The sequence below is a fragment of the Rousettus aegyptiacus genome, unplaced genomic scaffold (genome assembly GCF_014176215.1).
Source record: "Rousettus aegyptiacus isolate mRouAeg1 unplaced genomic scaffold, mRouAeg1.p scaffold_m13_p_19, whole genome shotgun sequence".
NCBI classification, from domain to species: Eukaryota; Metazoa; Chordata; class Mammalia; order Chiroptera; family Pteropodidae; genus Rousettus; species Rousettus aegyptiacus.
Window position 1 is genome coordinate 1,949,257 of NW_023416294.1, and position 20,141 is coordinate 1,969,397.

The following is a 20,141-nucleotide window of genomic DNA, read 5'->3' on the forward strand; positions in this document are numbered from 1 at the left end:
TCTTGTGTTCCTGACGTGATTATTACAGTTCTCTTATCTTGCTGGTTTCCTTAATCTACCTATTTAACTCTGTTTTTTAATTTTTCTTGTGAACAGCTATACAATTTCATTTTCCTTACATTATATGTTTTCCGTATTTTTATTGAGGTGCTTATTTTGTTAATATCTCTTTCATAATTTTTTCCTTGTCTCTTTTTGTTCTACAAGTATCTTAAAGACAGTCTTTTAAATCTTTGTCTGGAAAGTCTGCCATCTGGTTGTTTTCAAGGACCTATTCTGTTGACTTCGTTTTTCCTTTAGTTCTGTGGTTCTTTTTAAGCTCTGTCTGTTCTTTTTGAAAACTGGACATGTAAAATGTATCATGTAATTCTGTTGTAATCACATTTTTCATCTCCCAGATCTTTGTTGAGGGGTTATTTTTCGTTTTGTCATTGTATATTGTGTCTGTTCCAAGAAATTAGTCTGAGATTTAAATTAAAGGTCTTTAGGAATTTTCTGAACCTGCTTTCTTCTTATATGTGTTTTCTGTTAAATGTCCACATCTTGAAATACCTGGTACCCACAAAAAGAAAATGAGAAAAAGGAAGGGGGTGAGGATCCAATGTTCTTTTTAATGCCTGGGAAGTTGCTGAGCTAGAGCACAGTAGTTCTCCAAATGGGAGTGGAATAATGGCTTCCCATCTCTGGATCTACATCTACAGTATCAGAAGCAGAAAACACTGACCACAACACAGATCCTAGGTATTTAGAAGACAGAGTCCTTAACTGTCAGAATACCAGGGTCATGCAGGTTCTTGAAACATTTGCCTTTTATGTTGTTGTGGCGCGTTCAAATCTAAGGCCCACGGAGCTAATTGAGGTGAATTAGGAGCCTTTATTAGCCGGCCAGCGACTAAGTCTCCATCACGCAGGGTCAGAGAATCAGCCCTGAGCTTCCAGAGGAGGCAGTTTATATAGCCTAAAATCATATTCTGGTGGGCCTTTGATCAAGCAAGCAGATTATAAAAGCAGAAGTTGGCTGTTAGCGTCTTGTACAAAGATATATTGTTTCTGGGAGACTCCTAAATCTTACAGCAAACAGGGCCTGGGAGACAGTTTTGTTATCTGCATCCTGGCAGCAATGTTGTTTTTTGTGAGAGCTGACGCCTGAAGATACCACTCCCTGTCTTCTTGTCCTTGTAACTAGCTTACTGAAGAATTTTTCACTTTTACAGTGTCTGACAGTTTTTGCGCAGAGGTGAATTCTTGCTACTTTACTTAGCTATTATCCCTGAATCATTCATCCTTATAATATACCCATTTGACCTTTTTTGTCTTTTAGTGGCAGGTTTAATTTCTTTACGTGTCAAGTAGGGAATAATTTACTCTTGATATTTAGCTATTTTCTGTATGTGCTAAGTACTTACTGTTCCTTCATTCCTTCAATACTGATTTTTAAAATCATTTTCTCGAATTTTTGTAGTAACATTATGGTTCCTTTCTTTTTATGTATACAGGCACACTTTGGAGATGGGTTTGTTTCTGGACCACAGTAAAGTGAGTCACACAGATTTTTGGTTTCCCAGTGCTTGTAAAAGTTTTGTTTGCATATACTGTTGTCTATTAAGTGTGCAGTAGCATTATGTCTAAAAAACAATATATTACCTTAATATAAAAATGCTTTAGTATTCACCATCACCCAAGGCTTTAGCAAGTTGTAATCTTAGCTAATGGAGGATTTTACTATAAATTTGTTAAAAACACTGTGTCTGCAAAGAGCAGTAAAGTGAAGCACAATAAAATGAGATATGCCTCTGTATTTTTTAATACATCTTATTGATTACTATTAGGGTTTCAGTTAATATTCTAAACTTAACCTAATTCGAACAATATCAACTTAGTTTTAATAACATTGAATAATGGTAGTGTGTGTGCATCTTGATTCTTCCCCTTCATGATTTCATTGTTACAGATTACATCTGTAAAAACTGTATAACTATTAAAATAGATTTAAAATTGTTTCGTGCATTTGTCTTTTAAATCATATAGCAAGAAAATAGGAGCTTCGTACCAAAAGTACAGGTTTTCCATAATTTAATACAGTGTTTCTTGGTGAAGGCCTTTTTGGATTGTAATAATTGTGTGATCTGTTGACTTTTTTAATTCCAAGCTCCAGCTCATTCCTTAGATTTGGGAAATTCTCATCTACTATTTGTCTGAAAATCTTTCTAATCCCTGCTTCTTTTCCCTGCCTTTGAGAATGCCCATTATTCTTATGTTTCCTCTCCTGATAGTATCAGCTAGTTCTTACATTTCTCTTTCCTGATTTTTCATTTTTCAGTTTTTCTTTTCTTCCTTCTGATTTATTTCTAGATTTTTGTCTTTGACCTCACTGATCCTTTTCTCCCTTTAGTTGACTCTATTTCTCAAGCTTGCTATTTCATTTTTTATCTCTTGCAATTTGTTCTTCATCTCCAGAAGGTCTGTTCAGTTCTTATTGAGGGTTTCAGTCTCCTTGCTAAAGAACTCATTCTGCTCACCTGGTTGTTTTTTCAATTCCTGAAATTGTATGTATATTGTTTTGGATGTCATTGAATTTTTTCAGAACTACCATCCTGCATTCTTTGTCATTTAAGTTGCATATTTCTATGTCATTAAGCTTATTTCTGGAGAACTTTTTCCTTTCTTTCTGAGCTGCCTTGTGCATGGTTGTGCATGGTGTTTAATGGACTATTCTTTACCTGGGGATTTATAGAAGTGTATTCTGCATTTTTCCCAGAAAGAAGCTTTATTATATAAAAGTCTCTCTTTAGCCTATTGGAAAGAAGTTCTTTTACTTTTGTTTTACAGTAAGCGGAGTCTAAGCCTCTTGGTTCCCTGCCTTATATAAAGTTTTAATAATGCCTTTATTTTCTTATCAATGTTTAATCACGCTCACTACCTATAGGGTATGTCCCTGTCAGTGTTAGTGACAGTTTCGGTAACATTTGCTCAGATTGTCCTAGAGCTCCAGAGTGTTCAGTCTGAGAAGATGTGGGGATAAGGGGCCTCTGGTTTGGGGGATGAGGGCTGCCACTCAGCCTGGGATTTTGCAACTGCTGCTGGTAACAATTAACTTGTTTCTCTGCTGTCCCCACTTCTCTGCTTTCTGCCCTGATGACTGGGCCCTGCCACGGGCCGCGTGGAACTCAGCAACTCTCTCAGGCAGGGTTATTCCAGATACTCACTGTACCATCTATCCTCTAACTCCTCCTGCAGGGAGTTTTGGCTATCTGAGGCAGTTTCTCCCAGTCCACTGCCTGACTCCCCAGGTTCTAACCAGTGGTCGCTCTTATGCACAGATCCCATTCTGAGAGGTCCTGGTATGCAGTTTGGGAGTTTTTTTGTTGTTTCAAGGGGAGATATCTGAGGACATCTCTTACCATGTTTCTGGCATCCTGCCCTTTTTTTTTTTTTTTTTTTTTTTAGTGAGGCAAGTATTCATTTCCTAATATTTAGATCTTCTTTCTTTGATTGTTTAAGAAAATGCTTCATGCTGAGTTTGAACAGTAATTGAGTATCTGGTCCAGAAAGTGATGGGCAATTGCAGGTCTTTAATTTTAGAGCCTTAAGTATGTCTATCCAAGTGTTCAGCCTCAAGCTCCATGAGATGGATATATGGATCACTGTTCTGGTAGTTTGGAAGAACCATGGAAGCCATCTATTAATTTCATCTGCTGCCAAAACACTAAACTGGATCTGATCATACAAGCCTTTGCGCACAAGCCATTGTCAGTTTTTTCAGCTTCAGCCTCCAGTGTTATGTATGGTCTCTTAAACATAAACTCCTATAATTTAGACTGTTTCCACTGGCCCTAAAGTGCCAAATTATTTCAAGGACAAATGGCCAAACATTGGGAGAAAAAACAGACCTAGGAAATGTAATAAATGAACCAACTTGACCTTTTCTACATTGTGTCGGTATACTGCATATGCTACTTCATGGCTTAGAAGGAAGTAAAGCAAATGTGTTGCACTGTTTAAAAGCCCAGTGAATATAAACACGTGTCTGTTTGGAAGCACAAAGGCATTTATATCTGGGACTCAACAACATGAATAATCTAGTTGTGAGATCAACCAGAATATCTATTGCATTCAACTAAATGATAAATTATTCATTAAATGAATAAATTAATGACCACTTCTTTAGTGGTCAGGTTTCAGACATCTTCTCAGCATATAATCCTTAAATTTTTGCATATATGCTTCGTATTCCAGTTCTGATAAAAGAGTGACAGGTTTTCCCCAATAATAGCTTGGTCCTTCCAGTGATTAAAATACTTGCAGGTGGTTAAAATAAAACACTGTGAAGAGCAATCCAAAACTACTCAAACCAAAGAATAACTTCCATTTATTCTTCCTTCCACTTTAACTAGTTCCTTTTTGTTAGAAGAAAGTACGTGCCACCATTTCCTCATGCCTCTATATGATCATAAATAGTTTCTGCACTTGTTTAAGAATTATTAACAAAGAGGAACGGGAGCAGCTTGAAACAGTAGAAAAGTGTAGAAACTCCTGATGTTTTTTACAGAAAACTATTTTAGAGGACCATAGTGAAAGAGTAGGAACTACTGCAATTTCTTTTATTAGTGGCTTTCTTGAAGAAGAGTCATTCAGTGCAGTACATTTTCATGTAATCACCAAAATTTTCCTTCTTTTGATATTCAAGAGGCATCTCATTTTTCTGTTATTTATAGTTCTATAGAAATGAAAGTTTCCAGGCAGTGAAGTCAACCTACCAAAATAAGTTACTTCCACACCCTGATACATTTATTGTATGGTTAATTTGTACTTGATGGCATACCAGTCAGGTTATAGCTACTGTGTTACATTTTCTTCAGTAGGTCAGTAAATTAAATATACAGTCTCTAGTAATAGCAGACTGCAATCTATTGATGAAGGTCATCTTTGTTTTGCTGATTGTCCCCGCAGTGGCGAATGCAGATGCCTACCACTTCTTAATTGGGTGTTTACTTGGTAATAATGTAAACCATTGTTTTCCAGGATTCTAAAAGTTTTTTTTTTTTTTTTTTGAGGATTTTCAGAAGTCATTTTTAATTAGACTTTTGGAGTAACAGGACTTTAGAACTGGCACCTCTGCAGTTTTGCTATCATTTTTTGAGCACTAATGGCTTTCTGTTTTCAGGATTCATTTCTGTTTGAGAAGTTTATGTTTTAGCCTATTTAAAATTAAAGTTTTGATAAATAGAACATCAGCTTTCTCACTTGACTCTTCAGATGTTAGGTTTTTGTTTTGGTGGTGGTAGTGTGGGTTTTTTGTTCATTCTATTTTTAAATGATGCTATCAATCCCATGTAAAGTTTGTTACAGTTAACAAAATAGTTTACTCTGAGTTTTAAGTAAATATGTGAAAGAAAGAGTAAAGGAATGTGTAAGGTAAACGCATGGCATGCCCAAGAGAAGTTTTAAAAGCAAGCCTTTATTGGGAGAGGGCTCCCGAGCGAGATTCACTGGTCCCGAGAGGACAGGGGCCAGAGAAGTCGTGCCGTGGGGCGAGAGAGCGTAGTTTTTATGGGGTTATGTAGGGGTAGGGTATAGAATGGGGGAGCATCAGTTGAATGTTAGTTGAGCATCCAGATTATGGTGGTGGCGCCAGGGCTTTAGGGTGGGGCCCTTATCAGTTGGACTCCGCGGACTTCCATGTCCATGTCGATGTCCGGCTGGAAGATCTGGATTCCGATATCAAGCTGGGAAGCCTCCAGGCAGGCATCTGGCTGGCCCTTCCCCCACATCCCCACCGCACCCTTCCTCTCACCAACCTAACAGAATGTAGATATATAGAATGTGCAGCATGTGTAAGAGTTACAGGCACAAGTCTTGATACCCAGGAGGTCACTGTTAACAGCAGCTAAATAAGCAGGACAGTTCTAGAGATGAGGTAAGAAACATAAAAAATGTGTCTGATATTGTAGGTTTTTAAGTCAGTGGTTCACAGCAGGAGCTTATGTCAGGAAGGTTATTTCTCACCTCAGTGGTTCAAGGCCAAAAATAAATGCTTCTAACTATTTGAAATCACAAAAATGTTTCTTTATCCTCTCACCTCCCAGACTTAAGTGAAACTGGAAGACATTGCAAGGTTTTGAGTATACATGTGATATAGATTTGACTTAACATTTCACGTTATATTCTTAACAGAAAAGAACAAGTATCAGACGTTTGATCTGTATACTAATTTTTCTAATGAGATGGAACAGTACACTCAGACACCTTTGAGAATTTGTTAAAATTTATTAGACCATCTCTGCAGAAATTTGTGAAGAAAGGCTTACATGTGGAACTTCTAAGGTGCTATTTTGAATGGTTTTTTAACCCTAGCTGTGATTTTTGTAAATGAAGGACTTTTAAAAATCTCAAAAGTTGGATTTACATTTGTCAAATTTAAGTGACTTGAACTCAAATCAATAATCTATGGTTTAATGAAACTGACCCATATATTATTTCTTGTCTTCGTCCTTTGTTACTCATTTATACTTAATGTTAAACATTGATGTGGTTGAATGAACCTCAGCTAGCTTCCACTTCTAGGGTAATGAAGGGAGATGAGCAGGTAAAGTGGATCCTTGGCATTTAAAGAACTAATCTGCATTCTAAATGGAAGGCCCTATGTGTTAGTTTACTCATCATTCATGCTCTTTAATTTTGTTTCTCTGAATCTGAAATTTCTCTTCATGACACAAAAGTTGCTAATGATTTTCCTGCAGGAAATCAAAAAAAAAAGTTTCTCAAGGATTATTCTTGGGATTGCAGAATTTTTTATCTTAAGTTTTTCAGTAGGATTAACAGCCAAATAATTTTACTATTTGAGAAAATATTTGAAAGGAATTTATAAAGTGGCCATTGTGAGTTTAACTCACTCATTTTTTGTTTAAAAAAGATTAAAAATGAGTACACAAGAAAATTAATATGTGATAATTATAAAATGAAGACACATCATTTAGGACATTGGAGTAAAATTAACATGGTTAAGGTAAAGCCAAGAGGGACTTTAATACATAGAACTTAAAATTTTTTAGATGCAAACCACCCATTTCTTTTAGAGATTTAGCAGCTAGTAAGAAGACAGAAACATAGTTCTGTTCTTGTTGCTGGGACCCCTCTCATCAGCAAAGCCTGAGAGAGCTTTTTAACAAAGATTAATGAGATCACTCACTATTCAATATCTGAAATAAAAAGACAGTTGAATTTATCACTTACCATAGTGAAGGCACATTCTCTCACTAAAGCACACTGTGTGAAATTCAGGCATTGGCAGATTTGGACAGGTGTAAATGGGTTGACATTTGTAGATTCAGGTTATTTAGGTGAAAAGGTTAGTTTTGGGGAGTATGTTCTTGTTTAGTTTTTTGAGCAAGCACTGTGTGCATTTTTTTTTTTTGTAAAAGCTCTTCAAACAGTGAAAATCAGCTTAAAATTATTTAATAAAGGATTTAATAAATGATAAAAATGAATTTAAAGTTGATTTCGGTGTTTTCCCATGGCTGTGGAACAGTCAGTCTTTTTCTAAATTTGTAAGAACTATTAATTTTTGTTTTTCAATAGGAGATACATACAGACATCTAGCTTGTAAATAAGTAATGTTTACCAGCAGAAATATTGAGCCACCACTATGTTGTAGGTTCTAGTCATGGAATACCTAATAATAATATCATATTGTTGCTGACAGCCTTATTAATCAACAGTCAATTAATATTTCGTATGGTATATGTATTTTATATTGTATTATAGTAAAGTTAGAGAAAAGAAAATATAAGAACAAGAAAACATTTTCTGTACTGTACATATTTATTGACAACAACTCTGTAAGTAGGCATATGATGTTCAAACCGATGTTGTTGAAGAGTCAACTGTAGTTATTTTTAGAAAAAACAATACAATATAAAACATTTAAAGATATAGATAAATCAGTGAAGTTTCTGGTAGTAAGAGTTTTCCAAAGTTTCTCATATGGATGATATGCAGAATAATGCTTGATCCTTAAACTGTGGTATATATATTAGATCATTGGGATTGCTTATTAAAATGTAGATTGCTGAGCTGTCTTCCTGACTTTCTGAATCAGTAAATATAGGGTGGCCCAAGAATCTGTGTTTTGAGGAAGTTCCCATATCCTTGGGTAATGCTGGTGCTGCAGATCTGACAACCGTATTTTCAAAACTACTATCATATGAGGAATAGCTTCGTCTATATTGGATTTCCGTTAGTTGTTTGCTTTAAAGGACAGTTCATTGAAAACTATTCTCCTGGAGGCCAGAAAAGGTCTAGAGCTTCTTACTACATGGCACCTAGTCTAGTATCGTAGGGGTATTTTCAACTTGTTCCAAGGAGGTTTTAAAAGATATCCAGCAAAAAAATATTTTTTTTCCTCCATATATTGTTCTTGTCCTTTACATGGTCTAAGCCTGATTAATAGCACATGTTAAAGACTCTGAGGACTCAAATAATGAGAATCTCTAATCCAGTAATTCCCATCCTGTTTAATACAATTGAGGTTTAAGTCCCTGAAAAAAAGCTTTACGTTTATCTATATTGTGTGGCTGTTGATTGCTTTTATTTTTACTATCAGTTATCGACCCTATTAAAGATAAACCAGTGTTGGAATAATTTGTTATTGTTTTTATTCATGAAAGTAATACATTATATATAAAATATTTTTTTACAGAACTGTTCGTCAGTTGGCCCAGGAGCAGTTTTTTTTAATGTGCACCAGATGTTGCATGGGAAACAGATCTCTGCTTTTCTTCATTACTCTGCTCTTTACCATTTTAGGGGTAAGTTATTTTTAATAGACTTACCAATATTCTTCTTTTTGAAAATGAACATTGAGGAAATCACATGTCATTGATATAAGGTATTGCTACTTGATTTTCATCAGTTCTCTGGGTTTTAAAAAAATTAAAATGAATTCTGAGAATGAACCTGTGAATTCATGTTTTTTCAATTTTATTTCAGAACACAGCAAGGGAGAGAGGAAAACATTCAGGTGACTATTTCACTCTTCTGCGACACCTTCTTAATTATGCTTATAGCACTAACATCAATGTGCCTAATGCTGAAGTTCTTCTCAACAATGAAATTGATTGGCTCAAAAGGATTCGGGTACGTTGTATAATATTGTTTGTTACATCACTTAAATTAAAAGAGGGTTATTAAGAGTTTATAATTTTGAGTATATTAAATAATCTTAAGAATAACAAAAATGAGCAAAATATATACTATTAAATGATCAGTTAATAACTATGATTCTTAGAAAGTACAACTTGTTTTGTATAAATGTCTTTAGTTGGAATGTAGTGCTAGTGTTCACTTTTGGTATTTTTGACCTTTTTACATATTGCCATTCTATTAAATAAAAGTTCTTAAAAGTTTTTTAAATCAAAAGAATCTGATAGATTAGCATTTATATTATCCATCCAATACCTTTTATATATACAGTTCTGTAAAAATATATTTCTGACATGTTTAGCTTTTGGCTTTCAGATTAGCATTCTCTTAGTGCTATATAAAGCCTAATTTTTGAATAGGATTTTTCACCCTTTGCACCATTGACATTTTGGACCATGTGATTTCTTGTTTGGAAGAGCTTTGCTGTGCATTGTAGAATGCTGAGCAGCAGCTCAGTCTGAAATCAGTAAGTGGATCTTAGTTAATTCCCCTTTCTTCCCTATTGTGAAAAACAAAATATCTCCAGATGTTGCCAATGTCCTCTTTAAACAGAATTACTCACACTTGCTGTTTAAAGAAGCTTTATAGAATAAATTAGAACTATCTCAATAAAAAGGTTTGGGGAAATTATATCTGAAGTATCACTCCCCTCCAGCTCTTTTATGTTCCGAGTTCTTTTGTCCTCCTTTCTTAAGTTAGGCCTATCTTGTTTTTGCTTTGGCAGGATAATGTTAAAAACACTGGTGAAACAGGTGTTGAAGAGCCTATTTTAGAAGGCCACCTTGGAATAACCAAAGAGTTATTGGCCTTTCAAACATCTGAGAAAAAGTATCATGTTGGTTGTGAAAAAGGAGGTGCTAATCTCATTAAAGTAAGTTCTAAGTGTTGATACTGAACTAATTCTGACTCTTAAAATGTTAGCTAATTTATCTATTTGAGCTGCGTAGCATCTTGTCTTTGAGATACCATCTTGGTTTTTTTTCTTTGTTTATATTATGAACATCTCTGTGAGATGTACAGTATTTTTTGGTGTCTCTTTTCATCGAGATTTTTAAATTAATTAGAAATCAAAGTTCAGATAATATTTTAGAAAGTTAATAAGCAACATTAACTTGATTACTCTTTAAAATAAGGAAAACTTATGCAGGAATTCAGCTTTTACATTTTACATGTTTAATGCATTTTTTCTGGTGTGTCTTAGTGCAGGAAAGTGTCACTTCTTTAAAAGTGTCATTTTAATGTATTTTATTTTTAAATAGATATTTTAGTTCACATTTGATTAGGAAGTAGGTTTATTTACATTTTTTCTTAAATTGTACTCAGCTTTTTTTAATACCATAAAACACCTGAAAAACTGAGTATGTTTAGTATAGTTAAGTGTTTTGAGGTAGACTTGTATTTTATTATTTGAAAATTTAAAATTGTTTTTGAGATGTAAAGAGATGTTTAATTCTGTCAAATAATTATAATAATTCTTCCAAGGGATGTATTTTCCTAAAATGTATGTTATTGTTTGTTTTTTAACTTTTAGGAATTAATTGATGATTTCATCTTTCCCGCCTCCAAAGTTTATCTGCAATATATGAGAAGTGGAGAACTGCCAGCTGAGCAAGCTATTCCAGTCTGTAGTTCACCAGCTACCATCGGTTCTGGTTTTGAACTACTTGTAGCATTAGCTGTTGGCTGTGTAAGGAATCTCAAACAAATAGTAGACTGTTTGACTGAAATGTATTACATAGGCACATCAATAACTAGTAAGTATTTTAACTTGTAAAGTTGGTTATTGGTTAATAATATTTCCCTGTTTAAAATTCCAGGTTTTTATTTTTTTTCTTTTAGGAAATGTTTTAACTTATGTTTATTTTTAGCAACTGGTAATTAGTTCAATAATTTTAACAATTATCTTTAAATCCAAGACCATTATAAGAACAGAAACTTTGTATTAAAAAAATTTTAATGTATATTCAAATACCATCCTGTGGGTGTTTAATGTAACTTGACAAAACCTTTTATTGTATTATACATGAAATGAAAATCAAGCTCTATGTTGGTAAGCTAAATTTAAAGCTACAGAATTTCATCCTTAAAACTAAATGATGTATATTTTGGAAAGAATTTCAAGCTCTCACGTGTGGATTCTTTACTGTTATTTTAATCTGAGTTCCAAAGTTATAGTTTGGCAGGTCAGGTGTGAGAAGGTACCATTAAAGTGCATTTAAATATGTATTTTCAATTAACATATTAGACCCACCTCTGCCTCAGGACTTAGAACATCCTGTAACAACTGAAACTCAAAAGAAAGTGAGGTATAAGCAAAACAAAAAATAACATAAAATCTACTTAATTTTAAAGAAAGCCAAAGCTAGAGAATATAATATAGTATTTAATACAAATCTTTAAAAATTATGTATTTATGAACACCTAAACTTATCTTCCTTATGCTGTTTTTAAGATTGTAAGGAAGTTTTCAGTCACACTTTAGGAGATCCTAGCTAAATTTATTTGTACTTTAGAATCTATATAGTTACGTGTCACATGATGACATTTTGAACAACAGTAGACCAAGCACATACAACAGTGGGCCTATAAGATTATAATGCCACTAAAAAATTCTTATTGCTTAGGAATTCCTGGCATGGTTTCATAGCACAATACTTCATTCATGTGATGCTAGTATAAAAAACCCTACTGCGCTACCACTTGTGTAAGAAATAGCACTTACAATTATGAACGATACATGATACTTAATAGTGCACAACAGTATTGCTTTATGTATAACTATACTATACCTTTATCATTACTTTAGAGTATACTCTTTCTACTTAAATTAAAGAGTGTGCTGTAAAACTATTTTTTACAGCAAACTAATAGTGTGCCTGTTAGGTAATGGCAGCAGACTCATCCATCTCCTGTTTACGAGGTCTCTTGATTGCATCATTTTCTTCTGTGCTTGATTTAATCTTGTTGTTTCTTCATCATGGCTCCAAACTGTGTGCAAATTCTGTTTCTACTGTTGCCTCTACGAGGCCACATCAAGGGACTGACCTGAAACAAAATTAAAAGTGATGAAGGACAATGAAGGGAAAAGTCAGTGAGGGTTATTGCTTACCAGTCGGGCAGTTCCCTTTCCACCATAGCTATGATCTTGAAGAACAAAGTGACAGACATTGTCAAAGAATCTGCTTATTGGAGGCACCAAGACCAACACTTGAGAAGGGACTAGATCACAGATTAAGAAGCTGCTACTGATCTGGATTGAAGACCAGACACAACGTAGCCTTCTCAGCACCATGACAATCACAGCCAAAGCACAAAGGTGGTTTGAGATGTTGAAAGGAAAGGCGGGACCCAACTACAACGTTGAATTTACTATAACATGACATTGGCTGATGAGTCTTTGAACGCTGATGTGAATGCAGCAGCAGAACTTTGGGAAATTCTAGATAACGTGGATTGTGGAGGCAAATGACACAAATAAATATTTAATATGAAGAAAATCTCCCTATCCTGGAAATGAATGCCTGAAGAAACTTTATCCCATAAGGAGGCCAAGTCAAGGCCAGTTTCAAGGCTTTTAGGGACAGGATAATGGTCTCACTTGGGGGCAGTGACATAGGCTTCGAATTGAAATCACTGTGAGAACTCTAGGGCCTTCAAGCATATCAGTAGGCACACATTGCCAGTGTACTGCAGGAGCAAGGAGAGTCATGGGTGACTCTTCCAAGAAGCCGTCCTGCATTGCTGTGTCAGCAAAATGGAGAAGTACTGTTTGGAGAATAACATACCTTTCAAGACTTTGCTTATTGATAACAATGCTCCCAGACATCCTTTTATTGGTGATCTTCATTGCAATATCAAAGTGGTATTTCTGCCCACAAACAGTACCTCTTGATCAAACCAGCGGGTCGAGGAGTTCTAGGAGCTTTGAGGCCTACTTTCTGAGCAGGACCTTGGCCCAGACTATTGCTACAACCGAGGAAGACACTGAGAAAACACTTGTGTCGTTTGGAGGCATTACGTCTATGATTGTATCAGGACCTTGTCTGGGCTTGGGGTGATGTCACCGAGGAGTGTGCAGTGACATCTAGAAGAAGCCACTTAAGAGGTTCACCCATGACGTCAGAGGGTTTGCCAAGGATTAGGAGGCTGCCAAAAGCACAGAGCAGTGTCTGAGAAGACAGACTAGTTTACTCACTGGGTGTGGATGAGGATGACGTTGAGGAGCTTCTGGACGTGGTTCCCGAGGAACTGACTAATGACAGGAACACACAGCTGAAGAGACAAGAGAAAAGGAAAGGAAACTACAGGAGAAGGAAAAGAACACCCAAGAAAATTCACAGTGAAGCATTTGGCAGAAGCTTTTGCAGACCTTAGCAAGCTCCTTAAGAAGTCTGAAAACATGGACTGTTAACACCAAAGGCTTTCAATACCATAGGGGAATGGTCATGGTGTGTTATCTGCTTACAAGCAAACCTCCGTTAAAGACGAACGAACAAACAAACAAAAAACCCAAAGAAAACCAAGCAAACTACCATGGACATGTCTCTGAAAAGAGTGATAGCTCCAGAAGAAGAGCCTCAGGCAGGTCCTCTGGCAGGTGTTCCAGAAGGCGGCACTGTTATCACAGGAGGGGACAGTTCCAAACTTGTTACTGCCCCTGAAGGCCTTGTAGTGGGACAGGTTGTGGAGGTGGGGGACAGTGATGTTGACGATCCTGACCCAGTGTAAACCCAGCCGAATGTCTCTGTTCGTTACACTTTAACAAAAAGTTTAAACAGTGAAAAAATAAGAGATAAAATTTACAGAAATGTCGTACAGCTAGCAACGTGTTTGTGTTTTAAGTGAATTGTTACAATAGTCCAACATATTTAAGTTTTAAGTTTATAAAGATAAAAATTACATAGGTTAATTGAAGAAAAAACTAGTTTTAATAAAATTACTATGGCCTAAGTGTAGCGTTTTATAAAGTATACACAGGTACAGTTATGTTCTAGGCCTTCATATTCACATCGCCTCTCACTCACCCAGAGCACTTTCCTGTAGTCTCCATTCATGGTAACGTCCTCTGTAAATGTATCATTTTTAATCTTTTACACCATATTTTCACTGCATTATTTTTGTTTAGATACACAAAACATACCATTGTGTTACAGTTGCCTACAGATGTGTATCATACAGAGTTGTTTAAGTGCATCCTGTGTGGTATTCTCACAAGATGAAATCACCTAAGGGTATTACACTGCCATTATTGAAGGCACCAAGACTATCTTTAAGCAATGCATGATAGTATCAAGAGGATATTCTTGAAAACTTAGTTTTGATCATTTAAATTGATGAGTTATGAATTTCATGGTTACACAATTTACATATAAAAGAAGATATACATTAAAAGTATTACGTTTCTAGCCATTTCATTTTTCTAGTTTAGAGAGGTCTATGTATATACAAATTGTACATCTCTTTTTAATCTTTTTTTTTAATGGAAATACGCTACAGTGTTCTTCGCTGTGTTTTGTACTTTGTAATACGTCTGTCAACACAGAAAGCTCTGTCTAATTCTGATTATCAGTTGTAGCTTGCAGTATAAAATAGCGATTTATATTTAAGTTGTTTTTGGTTTTATGGTAAATGGAGGCTATGTGTTATCAAAGACCTTTCATGTTCACTATATAATTTACTATGCAAAATAAAACTATGGGTAGCAGCAAGACGTTTTTACTCTTGCCCATTGAAGGTTACGGTTTTTATGGTGTGGAATTATGACTTAAATATAAATGATCTTAAGTTTAACGTATAATTAAATAAAGTATATAGTTGAACTAATATGTAGTATTTTATTTAAAGTTCCAAACCGAGATAATTGAAGGTGCCGAAATGAAGCAAACCGATGGTTTACACAAAGAAATTTATTATTATACCAGCTATATAACTTTCTAAGAAGCTTTAGATAGAAGCACCAGTAGAAGAACATTAATAAAAATATGGACTGATAAGTATTTCTATTGTATAGTGGCTGTAGTGGTGAATGTGTTGTTACTAATACTTATTTGTCTGCATAACAGTTACCAGTGGACAAGATGATGTTCATGTTATGAGAATCTTTTTTTTTTTCTCTCAGCTTGTGAAGCACTTACTGAGTGGGAATATCTACCCCCTGTTGGACCTCGCCCACCAAAAGGATTTGTGGGACTCAAAAATGCTGGTGCTACTTGTTACATGAATTCTGTGATCCAGCAACTATACATGATTCCTTCCATAAGGAACAGTATTCTTGCAATTGAAGGTACAGGTAGTGATATCGATGATGATATGTTTGGTGAAGAGAAGCAGGACAGTGAGGTAACTTTTAATTATAAACTCTGGTTTTTGCTTGTGTCAATATCTTGGTACTAGATACTGTTTTTCTCTCTTTGAATATGGTAGCGTATATGGGATTTTTCTGAACGACATTTGATGATAGGACAAGAATCTCTGAGCTACTACTTCTGACATGTCATAATACTCATTATCAATAGACCTTAAACTGTAATTGGTAATCTTTATCACAACTTTTTCTGATTATTTGTTAAAGCAGCCATTAAACGTGTCTTATGTACTATGGTAAATGTATTTGGTGTTTGTAAATACAAATGTTTTTAGTTTTTTTAAACTGTATTTTCAATTCTGTAATTTTTTAAAGTATATTCCATTTATTCTACCTTTATATATTTTTCAGTTTCATGTTCTGTGCGTATTCTTTGGAGATATTCTCAATATTTTCTTAATGCCTTAAGGTTTTATCAACAGTGTTAGTTAACAATAATAGATATTCAGGCAACCATGTGACCAATGAAGAATAAGGCAATGAAAAGGTTAGGATTCAGCAGCTGGTAGAATGGCTTTTACATAAACATGAAGGACTTAAGTTTTGCTTATGATTAATAACTTATTCACCATCGATGCATTCATTTGTATCCATTTGTCTACTTAACTAAACCTTTCTATTTTATATTATACCACTTTCAGTTGAGTGTTCAGGATTATTCTTATGTGATCTTTTTATGAAAGATCATCTGAAATTGTGAGGATAAGTACTAATATAACTTGAAAGTTATACTTTACATATATAAAATATAAAGTAATGCAGATCATTCACTATTCATATTTGTCTCAACTTATTTCATTGTATTTTTTAAATTACATTAACTCATCACTGATGTATTTTGGTATCTAGAGTAATGTTGATCCCCGAGATGATGTATTTGGATATCCTCATCAATTTGAAGACAAACCAGCATTAAGTAAGACAGAAGATAGGAAAGAGTACAATATTGGTGTCCTAAGACACCTTCAGGTCATCTTTGGTCATTTAGCCGCTTCCCGACTACAATACTATGTGCCCAGAGGATTTTGGAAACAGTTCAGGTAAATTATGGGTGGATGATAATTTTGGTTTTGTAAAAAAATCTCACTATACTAATTTTGAAATCTTTTAAAATATAGCTAAAATGTATAATTCTTTAACTTTCACAATAGTAATGCTTACCTTAGTTTTTTCTTTATCATGGTTTCAATGAGATAGGTAAAAAATATCTGTCTAGATTTTCCTAATTGCATTTTTTTTGTTTTCCTTTGTTCCTGTATCTTTAAGGTTTGAAAGTTATATGATCTTTCATAACTACTCAGCTCTGCTTTTGTGACAAGAAAGCAACCATAAACAATAGCTGTGTTTTAATAAAATTTTGTTCATGGACACTGAAATTTTAGTTTAAAACACTTTCTCATGTCATAAAGTACTACTACCATTTAAATATATGTTAAACCATTCTAAGTCTTGGATGATACATAGGCAGTTGGCTGGATTTGGTTCATGGACTGTAGTTTACTTAGTCATGATTAAGAGGCTTGATCAGAATCAAGTATTCATAGTTCCTGTGGACATGACTGCTTCATGGGCGGTGATCTTACAGAATATCTTTCCTTTTGTGATATTAAGAGTCATGTAGTTGTCAGTTACCAAGTATGTTATTTCATTATAATTAGAATGGCAATATTCTAATTTTGTTATTGATTATTCATTGATTAATCTGATTGGGTTTGTGGAAGGAAATGTATTGATAAGAAATCTTTATAAAGCAGTAAGAAAACTAGTATACTTTTTCTTTTTTGTATGTTTATAAAATAATCATATAGTTTCCTAGCTTCCTCAAGTGATCAATAAAATTTTGTCCATTTTTAGGTTGTAAAAAACATAATTACTTATTTTTATCTGGCTTTCTGTCTTTCACTAAATTTATCAAGTTCTATTTTGTGTCATCCCCAATTATGCAGCTCTTTATACTATATAGAAAAAGGCTGCAGTCCTTTCTAGAGTTTAGTATTCTTTAAGCAAAATACCTCTAAGTAGGTTGGAGGTGTGTAAACCAAAAGAATCATCTAACTTTAACTTCTAGGTCACCTTATTTGTTTTCCGTCAGAATGGTACCCCTTATATATAAAATTAGCATATTAGATTTAGTTTTAAAATCATAAAATTATAGCATGACACGTTATCATATAAATTTTGATATTCCACAATGCAAAGTATAAGAAGTAATGAGTGATTTGCATATATAATGCCTCCTTCTAGATATGTCTTTCTTATAGTTCCATCACCTGGCATATACCTTCTTAACTTTCTACCTTTCTCAGTACTGTTTTTTCTAGCTCATCTGGTCTCTTGACAAGACTTTTTTCAGTATTCTAGTCAATGTTTTTGTTCTTGTATTTTCACGTTAATAGATATATTTTAAAACTTTATCTTAAGAATCTTCACTCAATTATTTGTTTGTTTATATGTATACAATTTTAATTAGCAAAATTATGCATGTATGCATGTCTCTACCTATCTATATCTGCATAGATACAGTTAAATATATAAGTGTAGTTTCGCTTCTGAATTACGTTTGCATTTAAATGTGTACTAAATTATAATTTTTGCTTAAATATATTTATGGTTTTATTCTCACATTTATTCTTTCTGTATAATGATGGAGCTCACAATTTGTCTAGCACTTTTGTAGTATTTACATTCAAGACATATGCTCTTACTGCATTTTTTATTTTTTTGGTAAAGTTTACAAAATAACATAAAATTCGTTATCCTAACTGTTCAATAATGTATAATTCAGAGGCATGAATTTTTGTGAGGACTTATCATTTCTCTCATTATATACTTAGGACTACAGGTGCAAAGTTTCATGATAATTCTATGCTGGGTTATGTGGTAATTCTGTGTTAAATATTTTAAGGAACTGCCAATTTGTTTCACATTTCCTGAACCACTTTCTCAGCAGCGAAGTATGAGGGTTGCAGTTTTTCAACATTATACCAGTATACGTTTTTTTTTTTTTAATAGCTTTCCTAGTGGAGTGAATTAGTATCTCATTTTTAAGTACCATTTACCAAGGGACTGTTAATGTGGTATTGTTGAGCATCTTTTCATGCATTTATTATCCATTTGTTTGGGGGGCTTTTTAGTTTTTGGTTTGTTTTTTGAGGAAAATGTCTGTCTATTCATTACTTTCCCCATTGTCTTTTTGTTTGTTTTTTGTTATGCCTGTTGTGTTTTAAGAGTTCTTTGTATATTCATTGTAATAGGTCCTCATAGATAAAGGATTTATAGATACTTCTTTCTGAGATAATGTTTTCACTTTCTTTGTAATATCCTTTGATGCACAATAATTTTAGTTTTGATGAAGTCTTTTTCATTGATTTTTTTTTTTCTTTTTCAGGTTTCTCTGCTAAATCATTATTATTGTGGTGAAATAAGAATGTGTTTTAGGTATATAGTTTAGTGGTATTATTAAGTACAGTTGCATTTTGCATACCACCATTCATCTCTAGAACAGTTTTTATCTTGCTAAGTTGAAACTGTGTGTATTATTAATAACCTCCATACTGATTTTTTTTGTTGATCTCTCTGTTTTACAACTTTGCTGAATTTGTTGCTGAACTTTGTTTTTTTGTGGAATCTTTAAGATTTCCAATTTGTACACCTTTATTTCTTACTCTAGTGTAATTGGTCTGGCTAGAACTTCCCAGTGCTGTGTTGATAGAAATAACAAAAGTAGGCTTCCTTGCTTTGTTTATGATTTCTGAGGAATGTTTCAGTCTTTCACCATTAGATGTTTACCTTACACACCATCTATGTTAATGTTGACTCCAAAAAGATCAAAGACCTAAATATAAGATATAAAACTTTTAGAAGAAAACAAGAGGGAAAGCATCATCACGTTGGACTTGGTAGCAATTTCTTGGCATGACACTAGAGACAAAGAAAACAAAAGAAAAAATAAATAACCCAACATTCTATATCCAGTGAAAATATCCTTCAGTAGTGAAAATAAGTATGTTTTCAAATAAAGAAAAATATGTGAGGAATTTCTTTATAGTTATAGTTAAACCTGCTGTAAAGGAAATTGTAAAGAAAGTTCTGGTTGTTGGGGAAAAAAAATTTACCAGGCAAACCTTGGAATTTCAAGAATAAAGTAAGAACAATGAAAAAATGAAATCCTTTATTTAAAATACCGTATTTTTCTTCTCTGATTACTTTAAATGTGTGTAAATCTTGAAAACAAACAATGAATGAAGAGGTCATTCAATATGTATTCATTTAATATATTTAACAATTATAATGATCTTTATAAGATAAAATTAGGTAGCCGTGAGATGTCTGTGTGTCACTTGAATGGTAAAGTATTTAGATTATAGATATTCACAATAATTTATAGAGCAATTAGTTTTAAAACACAAGGATACATTAACAGATGTTAACACTTGCATGAAATAGAATGCTAAACTATATGTAAGAAAAGGGCAGAAAACTTCTGATATGCATACAAACAAAAAATAATAACATCTCTACATTCTATTATATCACTAGTAATACAAAATGTAAATTGGCTCAGAAGACATAGATT

The 20,141-nt window shown here is 33.8% G+C and overlaps 1 protein-coding gene and 1 pseudogene across 4 annotated transcripts in view; one reads left to right on the forward strand and one right to left on the reverse strand.

Moving 5' to 3' along the window:
• The window catches only part of LOC107502038 (probable ubiquitin carboxyl-terminal hydrolase FAF-X), a 144,316-nt gene that overhangs the window by 107,094 nt on the left and 17,081 nt on the right, over positions 1-20,141 (forward strand). For all 4 annotated transcript variants that reach the window (XM_036235673.1, XM_036235675.1, XM_036235674.1 and 1 more), the window contains exons 27-32: positions 8,699-8,807; positions 8,989-9,135; positions 9,926-10,072; positions 10,733-10,955; positions 15,320-15,540; positions 16,415-16,605. In XM_036235673.1, coding sequence (XP_036091566.1) covers positions 8,699-8,807; positions 8,989-9,135; positions 9,926-10,072; positions 10,733-10,955; positions 15,320-15,540; positions 16,415-16,605 — 1,038 coding nt within the window. The remainder of the gene's footprint in view (positions 1-8,698; positions 8,808-8,988; positions 9,136-9,925; positions 10,073-10,732; positions 10,956-15,319; positions 15,541-16,414; positions 16,606-20,141) is intronic.
• On the reverse strand, positions 3,423-4,924 carry LOC107502040 (annotated as a pseudogene).